A 22,259-nucleotide genomic window follows, 5' to 3' on the forward strand; every position below is an offset into this window, starting at 1 on the left:
CACTTGGTGCCTACAGAACACGTCTAACATTAATTTGTCAACACAGCGTTGGCCCTTTCGCGCGGTAACTTGTTTCTTTTAATGCAACACACTTAAATAAACCTTCACATCACCACCTGCCTCCTGACCAACACCTTCGCGCCCAGCGTGTGGAGCGCGCCCAGGGAACGGGTGGTGGAGTGGAAGGGTGGAGGGCCCGCGCTCGCCCCCGGGGAGGGTTGGAGCGAACGAGCGAGAGAGCGCGCGCTCGACTCGCACTGCACTCGTGCCCGCCGCGCGCCCTCGCTGCCTGGAGTCCCGGCGCTCGAGCCAGTCGCGTGCGGAGGCTGCATGTAGCTCCAAGCTGTAGCGAGAAGCAAAGAGCAATGGTATTCAGCCTTCGCATTGGGAATTTAAACACCCGGTTTTCAACTTGTTCTCGCGCGTTGCTTTACTCCCTGTTACTTATAGTGTCTTTCCCCCCTTCCTTTCTGTCTCTCTTTCACAGATGATAAAGGTCCTGATATGTGTTGTTGTTGTAGCCTTCCTGCAAATAGAAGGCAGGCAACGGGCGACGTCGGACAGCGGCAATTTTCTGGATGATAAACAATGGCTGACTACTATCTCGCAGTATGACAAGGAGCCGGGACACTGGAATAAATTCCGAGACGTATGTACCTGTTTCCGTGCTGTTGAGAATTTGTGCCTGTGGGTTGCAGTAGGGAGGGGGGTTTTGTGAGAGACGCTCTCTCGGAGTCTGTCTGGCTCTGCTCCTGAACTCTGGGCAGTGTGTGCACTGTTTCCATCACCTGGCATTTCTGTCTTCAAACTCCAAACATTCAAAGTGTCCAGCTGATTTATGCTGCACTAACAACGCTTCTTGGTTCAACTTCGCCTTTTCCAGTAATAAAGCTCATTGGCAACTAATTGTGTCAAATGTTGATTTCAGACTGGTTTGAGAACTGGTATTTTGTTCACTTGCAGTGCAGACAATTGTATCTCTGCCCATTAAAAGCCCCCGAATTGATACGTTAAGCTTTCTGAACGTACTGTGTAAGCACAGTCCAGTTTGAATTGAACAGGTGCGCGAAGTATTCAAAACATGGAAATGTGGGACCACGCAGGTGCCCTCAGTACATTTTTAATATCTCCACTGCCACCGGACTACTTGACCCTTAACGGCTTTCTTGATCTCTAATCGATTTACGTTTATTATTTGTTTGGACGGTCTGCCGGCAGTTTTCTCCCGACATTCCGATTCAGATGGTCAATCGCATGAAAAAACTGGGATGAATATTTCTGAACAGAAGTCACTAAATTAGTGGCCTGATATTTTTCGCTCGTGTGCGTTGACAAGTGGGCGTTCAGAGAAAGTCAGCGATGGTGTTGACGATCTGACTACGTACATATAAAGTATTTTTCTGTAGATTAATCAGTGGAACCCCCAAACGGGGCGTGAGAGGTGATGATGAACAACAAATAGCTAAGTGGCGCCTGTTTTGCTTTTGAAAGACGTTGGTGGGTAAAATTAAACCGCAGTATTTTCTACAATATAACAATCATGACCACTTAGCTGCAGGTATAATGTACCTGTTATTCACATTGGTGAACTTAATGACCCATCTACAGATTAAGCAAAAGAACTAGAGACGAATAATAGTGTACGAGACCGCCCACATCGATAGTCAAATTTTGGTGTTCACCTTGTGTTTTATTTTGTTTCTGTTGAGGTCGGTGACTTGGTTCTGTGACGTACATTTTTGACAAAAAAGTAGGGAATACCAGGACAGGCATTGTTTTCAAAAAAAGTCTTTTTTTGAAGACAACAGAATAGGGAATAATTATCCTGAAACTTAAAGCTATTTACAGGTGAATTTTTTTTTGGGGGGGAAAAAAAGCTTGATCAGTTTTGTGCTAAATATCAAACTATACCAAGACTAAAAGACAATGAAAAATCTAAGATGCAAATAGCATAAAACCAACATACAGTGTAAATGTGACTTAAAACAAGAAAATGCCAGAATACTTAGCTCAGGCAACTCATGCAAAGAGAGATACATTTCAGATAAATTATCTGTCATGTGCTGGTTAAAATAGTTAGGAATAAACTAACTAAAATTAATAAAGTTTTTGAACAAAAGAAAATGTACAGAAACAAGATAAAATTTGTCATTTTTCAATATTACTTTTTCCTTCAAAATTGTAGCATTTAAGTAAATGTGTATTTTATATACATGCGTCATAACACGAGAAACATTTCCTTTAGAAGCAGCAAAGTATAATTAAGTCCAAACCAGACGTGTGGGGAAATTTTCTTCTCCATCACATGGGCAGAAATCTAGTGGAATTACCAGTGGAACGTGATTGGCCAGCTCTACAATGGGAAGGCAAGCTGGTTTGCCATTGACACCCATGAGGGAAAGTTAATAGTCACTTCCACCTTTAATCACAGATCAAAGCCACCTTTTGGCTTTCTTACAATATCCCTGAAGCCTCTTTGTAAAATCACTTGTTTCAAACTGGTAGTTTTCAGTAGCCTTTCCTGGTAATGTTACTGCACAGCTGCTAATCTCTGGCTGAGCATTTTGATTGACATTCCTCCTTATACATTCAATTCTAACTTCTAGCATTTTAATCTTTAACCATAAAAATTCCTTGGTAATCGAAAGAAAAATGCCCATTGAAATACATAATTTAAGAAGAAAAATGTACCTTAACCATAAATGTATACCTGGCCAATTTAAACCATCTTTATTGCAACAACACCCTTCTCAAGTGAGAGATGCTGCCTTGTCTCGAATTTTGTGCGTTCATTCAAGAAACCTGCCAATGTTGCTGCTGACCAAGCTGAAGTCCTGGAAAATCATGATGGAATTGAAAAGTAGGAATTTTCCACTGCATAGTGTCAGTGTGATTCCATTATATAAACAAAACACTGGCAGGTGATCTGCAGCCAGAGCTGGTAGAATGGGTGAGGAACACTTGAGCTGCGAGATTTAAAGAGAGGAATGTGAGTTTATGAGGTCCACATTTAGGAAGAGCAAATTCAGGGAGATTAGTTGACTTCACTGATGTGAGGATTGGATTCATCATCTTCTATCTGCTTACTGGTTCCCCTCATCCCATATTACCTTGTTTTCTTCTCATAACGAAAGTCTCTGTGAACAAAGTACTGTGCTTTACTTTTGCGGGAAAGCCCTTATTATTGCAATATACTGATTTCATTACACCTGTCTAGCTTTGTCAGACCTGTCAACAACATCACCAAGCACCTCTACTTTCTTAGTGGTCTCTGCATCCTGTCAAGATCAATAATAATCTTTGTATGAAGGAGTGATTGTCTGCGATGTATTGAGTGAAATTCCAATCTGAAGATTTGAAAATGCAACATCATGCTTTTATCAACAGCAAAGCACAGCAAATATAAGATTTATTTACCAAAAATTCTAAATTTATTTCTTGATTGGCAGTTGGTGCCTGTTTCTCATTCATTACATTTTTTTACCTGTAAGTCTGAAAGCTGTGATTCTAGCAATCTCTCTAACACTTGACCCCAGTAGATATTATGGCATAATGGAAGTGCATCACACTGACAGTTATTCGTATCACTTTGGGTGGATCTTGGTCCCTGTTTCACCCACCAAGCACATCAATCCAGGCTGAATTTGGTTCCGTGGTAAAGGAGAAAATCGATATTTTAAATTATCCAATCTGCAAGGATTTAGATTGTTTCTGCGGTCTGGTTGCACCCCTCCTTTTGGAGGAACCAACCTCTGCCCTACTGGAGGCCTATATACCTGAACTCCCTTAGCATATAACCTGAGAGTCATAGTAGGGGGATGGGAAAGTAGGATTTTAAGGTAAAAGATGTATAACATTTTTTTCTCCATCCATCCTGATAATGACTACTCACAAGGGCTCCTTACCACTGTGTAGGCATTTTCCAATGAAGGCTGAAACCTAATATTTTTGTTTTGTTCAATAGTTCCAAGAGACTACAGTTGGACTTACAGTGGAAAACCAACAGAAATACCGAGGGGATCTAACACACTTTCACATTTTGTGCCTTGCTCCGTATGCATTATTTTGCAATCTCAAATATTCAAAGTTATGTCTGTGGGTGGCATTCTCACCTCTAATTTAGTAGGTCGTGTGTTCAAGTTCCACTCAGGACATGGACACACAATCTAATGGTTGACAGTTTAGTGCAGCATCTGGAAGTGCTGAGTACCAGAGGTGCCACTTTCAGACTAGAATTGAAACTAAGGATGATGTGCTAATTCAAATGATGTTAAAGATCCTATAATATTATTCACTGGAGAGCTTGGGGTTTCTGCATGGTGTGCTGGCTCATGTATATCCATCAAATAATGTAACTTACAGATTATATGATCATTTTCACATTGCTGTAATGGGATCCTGCTGTGAACAAATTGGCTGTCATGGTTTCCAAATTACAGCAATGACTACACTTGAATAAAGTACTTAATTGTCTGTAAAGTGCTTTGGGATTTCCTGAGTTTATGAAGGAGCTGTAAAAATTCAAATCCTTTATTGAACTGTATCTACGAGTACAGGCCCACCAGGTCCATTTTTTTTCTGTTTGTAATATACCTGATTATTTGCATATAAGTTGGTCATAACTACAACCGTAGAGATTTTACTTAATGTACAACTTAGTGTATATTGTCAGCCTATTTATCCATAGCCAAGCACTATCCCTTTCTGCCAACATCCCTTTAACTCTGACTCCAGCCCTGCTCCCTTTTTGTCACAAAAATCCAATCATTATTACCCTAGCTTTGATCTGCTCACTCAGAAGGCAATATCCTGCGCTGCTATGTTTTCATAAGTGTAGAAGTAGCTGTACCCAATCCTGTTCTACGTTGAATATACACTTTCTTTGCATTCTGATTTCAGTCTCCAAAATAACAACGCATTAGGACAAGTTAAAAAAAAATACAAAAAACTGTGGATGCTAGAAATCTGAAACAAAAACAGAAGTTGCTTAGGAAAACTGAGCAGGTCTGGCAACATCTGTGGAGAGAAATTAGCATCAATGTTTTAGGTCCAGTGACCCTCCATCTAGACGCAGCCAGACCTGCTGAGTCCTGCAATTTCTGTTTTTGTAATATGTTAGGATAGTTCCGTAGGTTGTAAACACAGAATTTAAACTGGAACACCATGTTTCCCAACCTTGTTATTACAGCTAATTTTACAAGTACTACTGAAAATTGAAATTGAATCAAATGGTTCAATGCTCAGAAAATCAAATCATTCTGCTGTAATATCTTGTTTTGTCCTGGATTCAGACACAAGCAACATTTTCCTACCCTACAGACGTAAAAGCAATGCAAAATCTTTCCTGTCTCCCTTCCAGCTATTGTCATTATTGTTGTCTTCCACTCACTTGCCCTTGTTACACCCAAAACCACTGCCTGTTTTCTAATTTGTGCTTAATTCAACATTGAACATTGCTGCACTTATTCCCCTCTTAAGTTTCAGATAATAGATCTTTTTTTGGATCTGATCTTCATATAAAGCCAGGGCAGGTATTTTACGACTCTTCTTGTTTCTAGAGCTATATAAAATGTGGAAGAAATATTGGAAGAAAGGAATACATATTGAGATAGAGATATACATTAGAAATATACAGGATGGGAATATTAATAAAGGAAAAGACAAAATACAGAAAGAAAAATGTAGAAGACATAATCTGTGTGTGGAACTGGAAGATGGTGAGGTTTTAAGTGATTACTTTATTGTATTAATATATTCACTATCAAGAAGAATTGTGTAGGGATAGTAATCAGGGAGGACAATCGTGATAAACATGAACAAATTAGTGTTGAGTGAGAGGAAATATTAACAAGTTTAGTGAGCTTAAAATTGGATAAATCCCCAGGCCCAGATAAATTGTATCCTTGGCTGGGAGGAAAGGGAGGAGATTACGAGGACCTTGATTTTCAAATCTTCTCTGTACACTGGAGAGATGATTGGAAGACAATAATGCTGATTTAAGAAGAATGGTGAGCATAAACTCGCGAACTATATGCCATTGAGTTTTAACATCAGTAGTAGGGAAACTCATGGAAAAAGTTCTGGAGAACAAAGTTTATCTCCACTTGGAGAGTCAAGGATCAATTGGGGCTAATCAGCATGGAGTTATAAGATGACAATCATGTCTGACAAATTTGATTGAGTTTATCTAATCTAATATGTATATAATCTTGAATATGCACCATTTCTGTTTAGCACATCCAGTAACATCTACTATTTTTATCAGATTTTTCCTGTCTTTGGGAAGTGGAGAAAAACTTACAGACTCTATCACATTTTCTTTTGTTTGGCCTTTGATATGGATAAGTGAATCGCAAATCCTGCATTACTTGATCTCCAGTGTAGGTGGTGCTACTCTCCACTTGTCTTTTGAAACATCCAATGTCTATCTTCTACTTCAGGATACTAGGGTAAACAACTTGATTCATCCAGGTGAATTTTGCAGTCCTAATGTTCTGGCTTGCTTACAAGATCCTCTGTTTTTTTCTGTCTATTTCCTGTTACCATTACTACACTAAAACTTCCTTTCTTGGTTCCAAGGTATAGATGACCTCCTTCCTGTACTATTGATTGAGCCTTGGTTCACATATACGTTCACAACCTTGAAGTCACATGTCCCTTTTTCATAGTTGGGCCTTGGTTTTCTGTGCCGCCTTTATCAATCTTCCAAGCTCCTGTTTAGATGGTTTGATATTTAAAGAGAATTTTTCTTGTAAGATTTCTGCCATTGAGTTTCTTAAAATCATTTCTAAAATTTTCCATACCATTGATATTTTATTTTTGATCCATAATTTTGAAATTTTGCTTGCTACTGTGATGACTAATTAGCAAATCTTCATTCATAGTTAGTGGAAGGGTAGCTTGTTTTTTCTCTGCGTGGAACAGAAACTGGATTTGAGGGAGTGCGGGTGTAGCAATGGATTTATGTTTTAAATGCTTGGATCATAAAATTGCCTTTTCAGATTAACAGTACTGTAATACAATGTTGGGAGGAGGAAGGTGGAATAATTATTTTTACAGGTGCTGAAACAGCATGAGAGTATGGTTCATTAAGTGCAGGAATGTAATTTTTCTTTTAAATAGCAATAATGCAGCAGTGTTTCTGTCGGAAATGAATTAATTTTGTCACACAAAAGTGTAAGCCGTAATGCATGGTCATAAACAGCAATATGTATTTGACTACTTTGTTCTCCAAAATGCTTGCAAATAAAGGTTAACACATTTTTCTCAAACTTTAAGTAATAAGAAAGAACTTACAGCTAGGCAGCAACTTGCAACCTTTACCAGAAGGCAGGTTCAGTCAGCACTTACCTGAAAAAAGGCTGCAGGAAATGGCTTCCACAACAGCCAGCATTTTTTTTCGCGACTCCTAATAAGTGATAAAGTTACTAGAGTGCCATCTATAGGAATTACAGGAAACATGTGGACACCCTTCAACGAGACAAACGCTCAGAGTTGCTATTAACTTGGAGTTTTCAAAGAGCATGTTTAATAAAATGAGTTTGGATGAATTTCTGTCCATCACTTTCTGTAGATCTCTTTTTGCTGAATTAGTTATTTATTTCTGTATTTATGAAAATGTGATAATACAGTCAGGTAAGATGAGGTGAATAATGTTTGATAAATTAAATTGTCAGTCATAAATTTTTTTTATCTATGATCAGTCTAGCTTATCACTAAATTGCAGACCTGGAAAGATGTTAGATAAGCTGTATTATTTGAGCTCCTTCTAAAAGATTTACTACAACTGTTTTAAATAACAGTTTTGTTAATCGTAAAATGAGAATATTGATCCTACCTGCCATCAATGCCCTTTATTAAAAGCAAAAAAATTCAATTCAGCTTGCATCCCAGATATTTCATTAATGAAAAGGAAGCAATTTTTAAATTGTTCCAACTGGAAAATTCAAAGATGCGTTCTTGTAACAAAGAGCTGCTACGTGGGTTACCTACCAGGATAAGATTTATTCAGATGATGCAAATGTCCAGTCTTTTATTTTCTTTCTTTAATTACTAAAAGCAGTACATACTAGCATTATTTCTGCTCTTAAATATAAATTCTTTTTGTTCCCATGCACTTGCTTGTCATATAACTTCGAGATGTTGTGATCATACTCCTAACATCACCAGCTGCACATGCTGCCCAAACTGCCTAGGACCAGTTCTGAGGAAGGGTCACCGGACCCGAAACGTTAACTCTGTTTTCTCCTCCACAGATGCTGCCAGACCTGCTGAGCTTTTCCAGCAACTTTGTTTTTGTTCGTTGTTTGCCCAGGACTATTACTCACCTTGGTCTTGTTCACTAGCAACCACAACTAGCTGGATTGTGGCCATTAACTAGCTGGGCCAGTGTTTATTGCCTGTCCCTAATTGGCTTTGAGAAGATCATGTTGATCTGCCTTCTGGAACTGTTGCACCTCTAGTGCTGTTCGTAGACCAACAATACTGTTAGGGAGGGAATTCCAGATTTTGGCTGAATAACAGTCAAGAAAAGGTGATATTTCCAAGTCAGGATGGTGAGTGCCTTGTAGGGGAACTTGCTGGTGATGGTATTCCCATGAATCTGCTTCCATTGACCTTTAGGTGAAATTAGTTGTTGTTTTTGTAGATTTTTTTTTAAGAATCTCTGCATTTCAAATGCAGTGTATCTTGCAGATGGCACACACTGTTGTTAATAACAGGCAGCGGTGGAGGGAGAGAATGCTTATAGATGTGGTGCCAATCATGTGGGCTTCTTTTTCCTGAATGGTGTCATCTTCTTGTGTGCTGTTGGTGCTGTAATTATTCTGGCGAATGGGTAGCATTCCATCACATTTCTGACTTGTGCCTTGTAGATGGTAGACTTTGGAGTCAGGAAGTAAGTTACTCATTGTAAGATTCCTAGCTTTGACCTGCTATTGTGGCCAGAATATTTTTAAGGCCAATTTAGTTCAGTTTCTGGTCAAAGGTAAACCCCAGGATGGCGATGGTGATGGTGGAGATTCAGTGGTAGTAACGCCATTGAATGTTAATACAGTGGTTAGGTTCTCTGTTGTAAGAGATGGTGGTTGCTTAGTGTCTGTGTGACATGCATGTTACTTGCCACTTTTCAGCCCAAATGTGGGTATGGTCCAGGTCTTGCTGCATTTGGACTGGATTGTCGATGACCCCTTCCATCGCTTTACTGATGGTCAAGTGTAGACTTATGGAGTCAAAATTGGCCAGGTCAGATTTTTCTTTTTTTAGTTTACAAAATATATCTTAGCAATTTTCCACATTGTCAGGTAGATGCCAGTAAGTAGCTGTAATGGAACAGCATGGCTAGGCTTGCAATAAGTTCTGCAGGTCAAATCTACAGTACTTTTGCTGGAATGTTGTCAGAGCCTGTAGACTTTACAATACTCAGTGCCTCCAACCATTTCTGATGTCACATCAAGTGAAGCAAATTGGTTTAAGATTGGCATCTATGTCAGAGACCTTTGGAGGACACTGATTCAGATCATCCCCTCAACAGTTTTGGTTGAACGTTATTTTGAATGCCTTAGCTTTGACTTTTTACATTGATGTGCTGGACTCCCAAATCATTGAAGATAGGGATATTTGTGGAGCCAAATCCTCCAGTGAGTTGTAGACTTGCCAACCAGCTTTCAGGACTTGGTATGGCAGGATTCCTGTGCTTTGATATGATCCTTTGGATGTGGTACCACTTAGTTGTGTTTATCACTTGCTGCTTAAGCTGCTAAGTTGCCTGTTTAGCTTCACCAGATCTTCACCTCACTTTTGTGTGCTTGGGGCTGCTCTTGGCATGCCTCCTGAACACTTCTTTGAACCACGGTTGATCCCGTGGTTTGATGGTAATGCGGAGTGTGGTTATGTCAGACCATGAGGTTGCACATTTTTTTTGAGCATGATTCTGCTGATGATGATGGTCCATGGCACAGCATGGATGCCCCGCCTTGAGTTGCTAGATCTGTTCATACTCTACCCCATGGTATTTGTGCCATTAAGGTATTCTCAATGTGAAGTTGGACGTTGTCTCCAGAAGAACGTGGAGTGGTCACTTCTACTGATATTGTCGTGGACAGATGCATCTGTGGCAGGTAGATTGGTGAGGATGAAGTCAAGTATGTTTTTCTCCTCTTGATTTGCCTCAACATCTGCTGCAGATTCAGTCTAGCATCTATGTCCTTTAGGTTGCAACCAACTTGGCCAGTGGTACTCCCGAGCTACTTCTAGTGGCGAACGTAGAAGTTCCCCAGCCAGTGTGTATCTTGCTGCCTTGCCACTTTCATTGATTCTTTCAACAGGTGTTGAACACAGAGTACAGATTCATCAGCTGAGGCAGGGCGGTATGTGGTAATCATCAGGAGGTTTTCTTGCCCATGTTTGACCTGATACCATAAGACTTCATGGGGTCCACAGTCAAACTTGAAGACTCACATGGCAGCTCCCATCTGACTGTATGTCACTGTGCTGCCAGCTCTGCGAGACATACCAGGTTGGTGTTGGTCATGTCTGGCCCATTCTCTCTGAGATAATAATTTGAGTGTGACTCATCTGTTTGATAGCTCTCCCAATTGTGGCAGTAGACGCAGATATTAGTAAGGACTTTGCAGGGTCGACAGGGCTGTCCTTGATTTCTGCTGCCAGACAAAGTAAGGATGGTAAATTTCTTCCCATTGATGAATTAAAACAGATGGGATTTTCCAACAACAAATTGACAATAGTTGTTGGGTATCATTAGAATTTTAATTCAATTAATAAATTCAAATTTCATCATCTGCTGTGGCTTGAACCCAGGTCCTCAGAACATGATCTTGATCTCTGGATTATTAGGCCAGCGATAATACCACTATGCTATTTCCTGCCCATCTTTCCATGTGTTTTGGGTTTTATATTAAATAGACTTGCATTTGTACAGCATCTTTCAAAATTACTGGTGGCTGCAAATAACTTTTGAAACAAAGTACGTACTTAAGTGTAGTTTGGTTTACCAAACATGATAATCAATTTACGAAAACCCAGCTCCAACAAGCAGTAATTGATGAGTTTTCTGTGTTGATTATGGGAAAAATATTGGCCAGAAGTTCAGGTACTTCTTTTCTTTTGAAGTAAAGCTGTGGAATCTTTTATATCCATCTGAAAGAATAAATGGGATGTCATTTAATGTTCATTCAGAAAGTGACATATCTGATAGTATTAGTGGTATATGTTTATTTTTGTTTAACTCTTGGTGTGGGACTTGAGCTTACAACTTTGACTAGGGTGAGTACAATCAACTGAACTTATGTTGAAGCCCAAATTAAAATGAACTACTGAGGGTTCAAGTGAACATTGAACAGCAATGAATCTTGCTGATTTTGTTTCCACACAAAAATATACGGACCAAGTCTTCCCATGGCATGAATTTGAGCTTATACTATTGTTTGCATTCCTGTAACTATCCTAACAAATTGAAACAAAATTTGACTTGTTCAATTGCTATAATCAGCAGTATTTCAAATATTTATTTCATATCCTGTGCCAAAATAATTGTGGACCATATCAGAAATCACACAATAACAAGTTTATTTGAAAACACAAGCTTTTGGAATCTTACTCCTTCTTCAGGTGTTAGTGAAAGAGATAGCATCAGACACAGAATTCATAAGATCACTGATGAGGATGTACTAAACAAACCTAAGATGCTGTTAAATCTTTAATCAGTTAGAAGGTTTTAATTGATTGGTATGTATATGTATATGTATATGTATATGTAATTTTAATTTCTTGGCTCCTATCAGTAAGACACATTACATCTATGTGTTACATTTAAATTCTTGCATGTAGTCCACACTTCCTAGGACATTTCCTGTTACTGTTTCTGTCATAGTTTGTCTATCGCACTTTTCAGTCATACATCACCTCAAAGATAGACAGGGCTAAAGAAGAATCAAATGGCTTAGGAATGTGCAAATCCAAAGTGAGGAAAGTGGCTAAGAGGCTACAAAATACACAGTATCTTTAGTCCAACCAATCCTGGCTGATCAGTCGGGAAAACTAATGAATGGATGTTTGAATAAAGTTTTGCAAAGTAGAAACCTTTTACAATAGCATTATTTAATTTACACACAGTTGTTTTCTCATATCTTTTATCAAGGTTTTTCCTTCAAGGTCTCAGCCTTTTGAGATTGACTAAAGTCTCAAAAGCTTGGTTTGCACTTAATCACAGCTTTCTCTGTGCCTAAAATTCCCTGGGTGCTGCAGTATGAATATGCATTAGGTACAGAATTCTTGACCTTACATCAGTGTGGTTTCCTCACTATACAATGCAGATCTGTTTCCTTTATCTTGCAACAGATTGAGTTACTTTAATTTTCCACCTAATGTGAATATCAGTTGGGGGATACATTTTCGTGGCTTTATTCATGTAATCAATTGTTAATAAAGAGCTTTATGATTATCCAAGGACTTGATGTAATGTATAGATTTCCATGACCTGTGTCTTAATAAGCTTCATCTTAAAGTTGGTGTTAAGGCCCTCATTTCTATTTCAGAAATAGAATGTGTGCTAGGGTCATCTGTCTTTTAAGCCTATCTCCCTGCATTGTTGAGGGAAAGTATGAACCATTGATATCTAATATTTAAACATCTGGTATTAGAAAATTAATTAATTCTTGATTTTTGGTACATGACAGTGTTAGAACATAGGAATTGCTGCATGAGAAGAGATCCACGTCTGTAGTTCAGCTTCCTATTCTGTCAATTGTCTGACAAGCTCGTTCAGTTTTTGACAAATCATTGCAATTAATCTGTTGGTCTATAGGAAACCCAAAAGTGAGGAAAAACCCAGTGGTGGAGTTCAAACTCCACTGTTCCTGTTGAGCATGCTACATTTATCAAATAACATATTTCAAATTGCTCACACTGTATCCCAAAATATGTTCTTTTCCTGAAAGAAATCGATAAAACTATAATTGAATAAATCAATGCTAGCTGCTTTCACTATCTCCCCATGGATCTCCCTGTGTTCTACAGATTAATGCCATGTTGATAGTTACCCATTAAAGTGCAGGACATGTCCTTTGGTTCTTCTGTTGTGAAGATGTTTGAAATAATTTGTCAATATCTGTGTGAGCTGGCCCCTTTAGAATCCTGTAAACAGCAATTGTGTTTCATCCATCTGTTTTTCTAGTGAGAATATGCCTCAATAATTGTAACCCTCAATTTCCTTAATCAGACTGTTTGTTCTCCTCTGCATTGTTTAAATTTCTGCAATATCCTTTCAGTCTGTTGGTAACGTGATTTATACACCGTGTTTTATGTGCGATGTACAAATGATTTATAAACTGTCAGGATTACCTTGCTATCTCCATTCAATATTAACCTTCTTAATACAAACAAACATCTGATGTGCTTCCCTTACTATCGCCGAATTTTAAGATCCTCATTTGTTTTGTCACTCATTCACAGAATGAGTGTGTTGCTGGCTGGGCCAGCATTTATTGCCCATTCCTAATTACCCATGAGAAGGTGGCAGTGAGCTGCAGTCTTTAACCACTGTAGTCAATTGGCAAATTTGTTTCGTGGAGGGTGTGGTAGGGTTCTATTAGGTCACTGAATCAAAATCCTGGAGCTCCCATCATCTTGTCAAGTGTATTTAAAAAATACTTTGTACTTTTTCCTTTTCAGAGGTTTTGTTTACACTCTGAAACTCCCTAATTTCAAATTATTTTATCGAGGAATCAAACAAATCTGATTCCAAAAGAGACTCCTGCTGGACTCCACTGGGGTTGCATTCTCCAATTTCAGTGCTACCCCTTTCTGGATTTTGCTGGTCAACTAAATAGAAGTGTTTAATTTTCCACTTCCTACTTTTTTTCCCCCCCAGTATTCTGTCAAACAGATTGCAGAGCAAACATTTAATTATTTTAGTTTCTTTCAAAAATTTGAAAGAGTCAAGTAAATTGAAGAAACTTTGTTTCACGCAAAAGCTATTAACTTAGATTGGATTTCAGAAATTAGAATATCTGAAAATTAGATAAAGAGTATGGAGCTGGAGGAACACAGCAGGCCAGGCAGCATTAGCAGAGCAGGAAAGTTGATGTTTCAGATCGGGACCCTTCTTCAGAGATGGGGAGGGGAAAGGGAGCTGGGAAATAAATAGAGAGAGGAGGGGTGGGGCTGGGGAAAGTAGGTGGGATGGTGATAGGTGAGTGCAGGTAGGGAGTGGTGGGTTTTGGGCAGTGGGATGGGCGGGGTGGATAGCTGGGACAGAAGATGTTGTGTCCGGTCAAGGAGGTGGGGATGAGAGGGCGGCTTGGACATGGAATGAGGCCAGGGGGTGGGGAGATTTTAAAACTGGCGAATTCCATGTTTAGGCCATTGGACTGTAGGCTCCCAAGGCAGAATATGATGTGTTATTTCTCCAGTTTGTGGGTGGTGTTATTGTGACACTGGATGAGGCCCAAGATGGACATGTCACCCAGGGAGTGGGAGGGGGAGTTAAAATGGTTGGTGACCGGAAGGTGTTGTCAGTTGTTGCGTACGGAGTGCAGATGCTCTGTGAAACTGTCTCCGAGCCTACGCTTAGTCTCACCAATGCAGAGGAGGCCACATCGGGAGCAGCGGATACAGTCGACCAAGTTGACAGATGTGCAGGTGAACCCCTGTCTGATATGGAAGGTTTTTTTGGTTCCTTGGATGGAGGTGAGTGGGAAGGTGTAAGGGCAGGTGTAGCACTTCCTGCTGTTGCATGGAAAGGTGCTGGGGGGTGTGGTGTGGATGAAGGAGTCACGGAGAGCGCGGTCCCTACGAAAGGTAAACAGGAGTGGGTAGGGAAATATCTCTTTGGTTGTGGGGTCGAATTGTAGGTGGCGGAAGTGGCGGGGAATGATACGTTAGATGCGGAGGTTGGTGGGAAGTTATGTGAGGGCAGGGGGGATTCTGTCTTTATTTTTGTTGGGGGGAGGGGGTTTGAGGGCAGAAGTCCGGGAAACACGAGATGCGGATGAGGGCATTTTTGATCACTGGAAGGGGGAAGTTACAGTTGTTGAAATAGGAGGACATCTGGGATGTGCGGGAGTGGAATGTGCCCCTTCTTGGGAGCAGACATGGGGAGGTGGAGAAATTGGGAATAGGGGATCACATTCTTGCAGGAAGGTGGGTGAGAGGAGGTGCAGTCTAGGTAGCTGTGGGAGTCGGTGGGCTTGAAATAGATGTCGGTTTCGAGGCGGTCACCAGAGATGGAGACAGAGAAGTCCTTGAAACTGTAAAATATAAAGAGTCACTATTTATTTAAATCCTGCTAGATACACCTGCAGTGGTTAAGAGAAACACTAATTGATTTTCAAAATTCTTTGTCAGGGTGCTTTCTTCTTCCATCTAGTCCCACTCAAATAGAAACAAAATAAAATGGATACTTAATATTTTATCAGGAAGTTTTTTTTAGGTGTGTGTATGAATAGTTTATAATTGTTGTGTTTTGTGGTAGCCATGTGTTTATTTACTATCAGCTCTTGAAAATACTGCAATTTTCCCTGATTTGGTAAATTACTTCAATGTCTGTTTTTCAATTTCTTTCACTTAGCTCCAAGTTACTTAACACTACAAAACCACAGGACATCACATCAATGTTGTCCAATTGCATCATCACTTGGTTTTACTGTAGTGTTGGATAACATAGTCCCCCCAACCCAGTATTTGCAATCCCTAAGACCCATACTTGCTAAAATTTCAAGACATCCCTTCAGGTACAAAGGTATGTACTCTTTGGCTTTTGAAAAAATGCTGAAAGTTGTCCGAAGTCCTAAGATCCTACCCAGACCTGGCAAATCACATTTTTGTTGAGTTGTAGACCATGTATGACCATTTAAATAATCAGTTGCCTCTGCTTAAATTGGTTTTTAGACTACCTGGTGTCTGGAAGTCAAAGAATGGAGATTAGACCAGAAAGGATCAGATTTATTCTTTGTTCATTTCTTTTGAATAGCCAGGCATGTCTTTGGAGACATGAGGTATCCATTGGCATGGTCCTAGGACAGCCTCAGGAGTGGGTTTCAGAGATCTTTGGAGTGAGGTGGGGGTGGAATGGCGCTGCAGATCAGGTACCCTTTGGGATTGTTAGTTATATAGATGATTGTGGATGAACTCTTCAAATCCCCTGTCCAAATTATCAAGAAGTGTCTTTGTGAATTGGAGTGCTTTCCTCAATATAGTGTAGTCTGCAATATAGAGTTTTAAGTAACAGAAATTTACTGGTTCTCCTCTTGTGTCTGTATCTTTGTACATACAAGCTCTTTGACATGATTAGGGAAGGGGAAAATGGGTGGAAGCTGGCATAAAGAGTACGAGGGGCCATGAGAGATGTGTAGACGGTGTAGCTAATATGAGGATCATTGGGGATAGGTAGGGTGGTAGAGTATGATAGGCCACAAGATATAGGTGGAGGAACATAGAATGGCATATTGTGTATGAGGGACCATGGTGGGTGATTATGATGACACAGTAGTATGAAGGGCCATAGGGATCATTTGAGAGGCTAATGTTAGCATATGAGTTCAAGAGAATATTGGAGTTAGATAAAGGCCTTTAGGTGGCATACATTGGCATTGGGGCCTGGGAAGTGTGTGGGACAAGTGGGGGGCTGTGACACAAGGGTTAAGCCTACAGCAATGCTTTATCTTTCCTTCACTGGCTGCAGTGCAGGAGCCTTGAGCAATGCTTTCTGTCCATCCTACCTTGGGAGTCGTTAGCCTCCTCCACTCCTCCTGGTTAATCAGCTAAACTTTGAATCCTGACACCCCTCCCATACCTCCAGATGGAAAATGGGAAGTGCAGTTGGCCTTAAAAGATCGGGTACAAGCACCTGAACCAAGCAAGAAAATCGGGGCCTTAGTGTTTACTAAACTGAGGACTGCTCTTGAATACTCTGTACCAGGAAACTGCTAAATATGAAGCCTAGACTCTATAATGGCATTGTATTATAGAAATTTTCTAATCAATTTGTTTAGACATTGCACATGTCTGGACCAGATGGAATCTAAACCCAGAGTAGGGACACTACCACTGCATCACAAGAGCCTCCTTGCACATTATTATATATATTTTTTAAAAAATCAACCTGTTCAGGGATGTTAACAATTACTTCTGTAACAGGTGAGATTTGAACTTGGGCCTTCTGGCTCAGATAGAGGGACATTACAATTGTGCCACAACAGCCCTCCTTGCACAGTCATATACTGTTTCTGTGTGGGATTGTTTAATTGAAGGGTGATCTAATTGTAGTGTTTAAGATGATTAAAGGAATTAATAGGGCAGATAGTATCTCTTTATGGCCTTTGGTAGGGAATGCAGAGCAATGAGGCATGACATTAAAATTAGTGCGAGGTAATTGAAAATTTCAAAACTGAGAGAGATTTTTTCTTCCTAGCAAGGATATTAAGGAACTATAGTGGGTAAATTGAGATTACAGATTAGCTGTGGTCTAATTGAAGATCTGACGAGACTGAAAGGCCTATTCCAGTTCCTGTGTTCCTAATAGGAATTTGTGAAAGAACTTGAAATTGTTGTCGACTTTGTCATTTCTGGTCTTTGAAGCAAGTTCATTATTCCAACAATATAACTTCCAATTTTTTTAAACCCATTTTGGGAAAGCTACAGTAAGTTTTGTAATCACAGCAGTAGAAACTGGCAGATATAAAATTTGACCTTTTAGAGAGAACAAAAATGCCTTTTTTAAAATGGCAGTTCTTCACTGCGCGATGCTCTTCAAATAATATTCATTGTTTTGGTTCAGTTAATGCTTCCTAAAAGAAAAAGTATACTGCATGAATGTCACCAGATATGATTTTTAAAGGTGATGTAGTCTAAGAAAACAATAATGCAGTTTCACATGGCAACTTGGAGTCTGGGATCAAGCATGTTTCAGATTGTAGAACTGAATTCAACTCTTCAGCTGTTGCCCTTGTCATTAATCTTTGTCTAACTTTCCCATTGTTTTGAATCACTTCTCTAACCCTTGAGGCAATAGTTTGCCACTAAAATTAACAGCTGCAGCCTGTGTACATTTGTTGAGAGCAAACTAACAAAAATTGAACATGTCCTTCATCAGTATGAACTTCATGCCTTCTAATTGGAAAATCTCAACATTTATGTATGTGATAGTATGTGATTACCTTACAAACATAAAATTGTAACTGCCCTGTGAGTAGACATTAGAAGTGATTTCTGAAATATTTCTAAGAAGTGGTGCTTGCAGAGATAGCAGGAATTGGAAAATTGCAGATCAGCATACCATGATGTGTATTTGATTCATTGGATTAAAAGTCAAGAGCTACAGGTCAATGAGTTTCAAAGTGGAGTTTCATTTGAGTGCTGCATCTGGTACCTGTTTGGAAAATCAGTGCTATTATGAAATTCTTAATTGTTGCAATAAATATTCTGTTGTCAGTTAAAACCATCCATTCCAAATCAAGGGGAAAACGTCTGTGAACTGACAGATGCATAATCTGTTTCCTTTCCTTTTACTACCATCTCCCTTTCTAGATCTAAGATTTAACCCACAAAACATGCATGAAAAATGATCTTCAGTTCTAAATTGACTTGATAATGATAATGGGGATAAAGACATTGTTTTCTGAAGGTTGCACATCATGGGTCTGGAGCTAAATTTATGATTTTGTCTTTATGGTAAAGAATTTCACTAGTGAAAATACTTGTCGGGAATGCGTATGAATATTAGCAGTTGTATAGGAACTTTCATCCTTCAAATCCTGACTTTACTCTGGAATTGGTCAGATCTTCATATGTCTATAATGGGTGAGAGTTGGACCTATGTTGTAGAAATACTAGGAGGATTTGAGTAGGATTGCAACGTTAGAATTAGAATTAGAATTATTGTCACGTGGCCTAGAGGCGGAAAATTGAGCATGCAGTCCTGGCATAAGGTGATGGGAGAGCTGAAGTGACCCTTTGTCCCATTTAGGTCATGAAGCACCTGTTCTGTGGTTTCCCTGTTGTCGGTTGGTTCCCATATTAAAATTCATGCATTGAAATAGTAGTGAGTCTTTTGATTTTACAATCTTTAAGTAACATATTTTTATGAAAAGCAAAAAAAGCACATAAAATGCTCAAATGTGCATTGTTCATACAGTTGAGAAAGAATAGCTTTTGAGTTCAAAAATATGTTTTATATCTTGCTAAGCATATTTTGCTGACTAAATCTAAAGGCAAAACACAAATGCTAGGAGCTTTTATAGTTTCCAAAGTTGCACAATCCCCTGAGAGAACAACAAAACTTTCTCCCCGTATCTGTTCTAACTGGGCAACCTGTAGTTCTGGACTGACCCACAAGGGGAAACATCCTGTCCACGTTCGCCTGGTCAAGAGCGTTCTGGCTACTTCCAGCAAGTCACCTCTTACTTTTATAAATTGCAGTGGAAACAAGACTAGCCTGTCAAACCTATCCTTGTAAGAAATTCCATTCTTTCCAAATATCAATCCAATGAACTCCCTCCAGTATGTTTACATCCTTCCTGAAACCATTGTGATCCATAAAATGTGGAAGGAATGCCATCATACTGAGCTCTTCAAAGAAGCGGAGTATTGAAGCTGGCCCCATAGCACTTGCCTGCCTCCTTCCCACCAACACTGGAGAAGTTAAGATAGAGAGCGAAGAGATGACAAGATAGATGGTACTTTTTAAAATATCCCTCTTTGATCTTTTATGTAGAATGTGATGGTGCTTTGTGCTTTACAAGTTTTTAGACAGTAGTCTCCAGTGGCTTTATTCTCAATTGGATTTTTGCCATATTTGCAGGTATAGGATCTTGATGGGATAGAGCTATGCTCCAGGTGTTTTGGATTTGGGAAGGTAACTGGAGCCTGCAAAACTCTGGTTTTTGTTTGATTAAGCGAAGTATGATGTGGACATGGTGATCTGAATTTCAGTGTGTTAGGAGGATGCTTGGGTGGCGTGGGGTGATGCTGCTAGTGGTGGCTGCAGGAGAAAAGGCAAGTCCCTTGCTCTTGCATGTTTTCTCACTAATGACTTCCATGGTGTACTCTGAAACTGTCTGCTAAGAAGTGCTAAAGATTGACCAGTTTATCCTCTCTGTAGGGAATGTCTCGCCTCTGGTAGTAAAGGACTGAACAGCTCACCTGAAATCAGTAAAATAGAGTATAGAAAGTGAATCTGCATTTCACAATATTGTGGAAGTGCACATTATTATTCCAGTGGTACATTTTAAGTTAGTTCCAACAATATTAATTTGCTAATCAGTAGAATTTATGATTAATGTAAATCATTATGCAAACATATTTTCAGGAGCAGAATAATTGAAACAGGTTTTGTTTTATAGGATACAAACAGTAAGAATCCCTATCTAGTTACCATTATACAGTTATCTATTTACACCTAACGTGTATAAGTGAAAATCAGAATGCTGTATAACTACTGCACGACTTCAGTGTTTCACTGTTTTACCTGATCACTGTTTTACCAAATGATGCTTTGGGTACCTTTTTTTAACAATTTAATATTTTATTGTGAACATTCAGTTTATTTTGCTGTTGCAGGACAGTATACTCATAGGATGCATAATGCTTTTATTTTGGATTTCAGTTTTGGCTTTTCACCTTAACTTACCATTAAGTCAATACGCTGAGATCCTACAATGGATCTTGCTAGTGCATTCTTTCCCCTGAAACTTCTGTATATTCCCTAGCCAGGTGCCTTTCTATTGAAGAGTACCATAAAGTTATTCAGTACGTTTTAAATGTCAACATGCATTGTTTAATGGCAAGGTATTGTCATAAATTTAAACTGCAGTTAAATATTTTGCAAAGAAGTGTAGCACTGCAAGGTTAACCTTGTTTCAAACCAAATGAGAAAGAAAGAAATTGTCTAAATATAAAGCCTACCATGACCTTAAGACTTCCTAATATGCTTCAGTGATAAATTATTTTGAACTGTAGTCACTTCTAATGCATAAACATTGGCCAATATGTGCACTGCAAAGTTCCCAAAGGAGCAGAACCAAATGACTTGTTTGTTTTTGTTCTCATGTTGGTTGAAGCTTGGACAACTCTACTCCTTTTCAAAAAGGACCACGTGCAAGAGTGGACAGAAGATCTGATCATAAAATTGTTATCTGATCTGAGTGACAGCACTTGTGGTGGTGTGCAAACAACTCATGCCGCATTGGAATGTCAACCTAGATCTTGTGCTCAAGATCTTTAAGTACAATGCTTAGTAAGAGTTGGTGAATCTGTCAAATGGAGTGGTTTACTAAATTGAAAATGTTGGTGAGAGAGGAATTCAACACAGCAGGATAAAGAGGTACTATGTAATTTAAATGAAGGAATAATAGCCAATAAGCAACTATTCGCAAATTTAAGAGGATAAAATTAAAGTGAACTAAGACAATATCAATATTGAAGGGATCCGTGTTCCATGAAGCATAAATCTGGTGCACAAATAATAGGAGTAAAGTGATAGATGTGTTTTAGTTATCATTATATAACTATATATAAGCAATATAATGGGACAGCTGTCAGTTGTAACATTGGTGCCAGGGTGCTTCACTGAATTTTACAGGCCCCAGATGGTGGGAGCACTGACAGAGGTACTGTACGATGATGAGAAGCCACATTGCCATTGACAGCCATTCCAAGAACTCAGTAGCTTATTTGCATAATTAAAGGCACCAGTAAGGGGCACTTTTCGGGGCCACTGGCATCTTGCCAGGATGCCAGGTGGGGACCCTGCTGACTTATTACCTCTGACCTGTTAAGTATGGAATGGGAAGGCTTGTCGACAACCTTCCTATTCCAAGATGCAATTGGAGGCAGTTATGTAGGCAATCAAGCCCCTTAACAGCCTCATTCTGCCACTTGCTTCATTCAACCAGTGGCAGGCTGAGTAGTTGCAACACAGGAAGCTCAAAATAAAACTGTTAGGGTTGCTTGTAGACTCCCAAGACTCTTGATTGAGGCACCTATCAATGGGAAAAGGGAGGCTGGTTGAGAGCCAGTCCCTGCTATTTCTTTAGACCATCCTGCTCCCTCCCCACAATACCAGTCCTGTCTTATTTACGTACAGCTGGGGCTCTCTTGCAGGTCCTGGACTTTTGGCAGATGCTTTGATAGTACCTGTTACCATCCCAGCACTGCCAATCTCTGGCCACCAGCTGGATCCCTGATTTCTGGCAGCAAACCTCCACTGGCCACTTAAATACCTGTTTGACATTTAATTCTGTATG

At 39.5% G+C, this 22,259-nt stretch overlaps 1 protein-coding gene across 1 annotated transcript in view; it reads left to right on the forward strand.

The window, feature by feature from the left end:
* Positions 1-275: 275 nt before the first annotated feature.
* LOC125484953 (testican-3-like) overlaps positions 276-22,259 on the forward strand; it is a 229,502-nt gene continuing 207,518 nt past the window's right edge. Inside the window, exons 1-2 of the mRNA XM_048605668.1 lie at positions 276-368; positions 488-649. Coding sequence (XP_048461625.1) covers positions 366-368; positions 488-649 — 165 coding nt within the window. The 5' untranslated portion in view covers positions 276-365. The remainder of the gene's footprint in view (positions 369-487; positions 650-22,259) is intronic.

The sequence above is a fragment of the Rhincodon typus genome, chromosome 1, assembly GCF_021869965.1.
Source record: "Rhincodon typus isolate 14 chromosome 1, sRhiTyp1.1, whole genome shotgun sequence".
Taxonomy (NCBI): Eukaryota; Metazoa; Chordata; class Chondrichthyes; order Orectolobiformes; family Rhincodontidae; genus Rhincodon; species Rhincodon typus.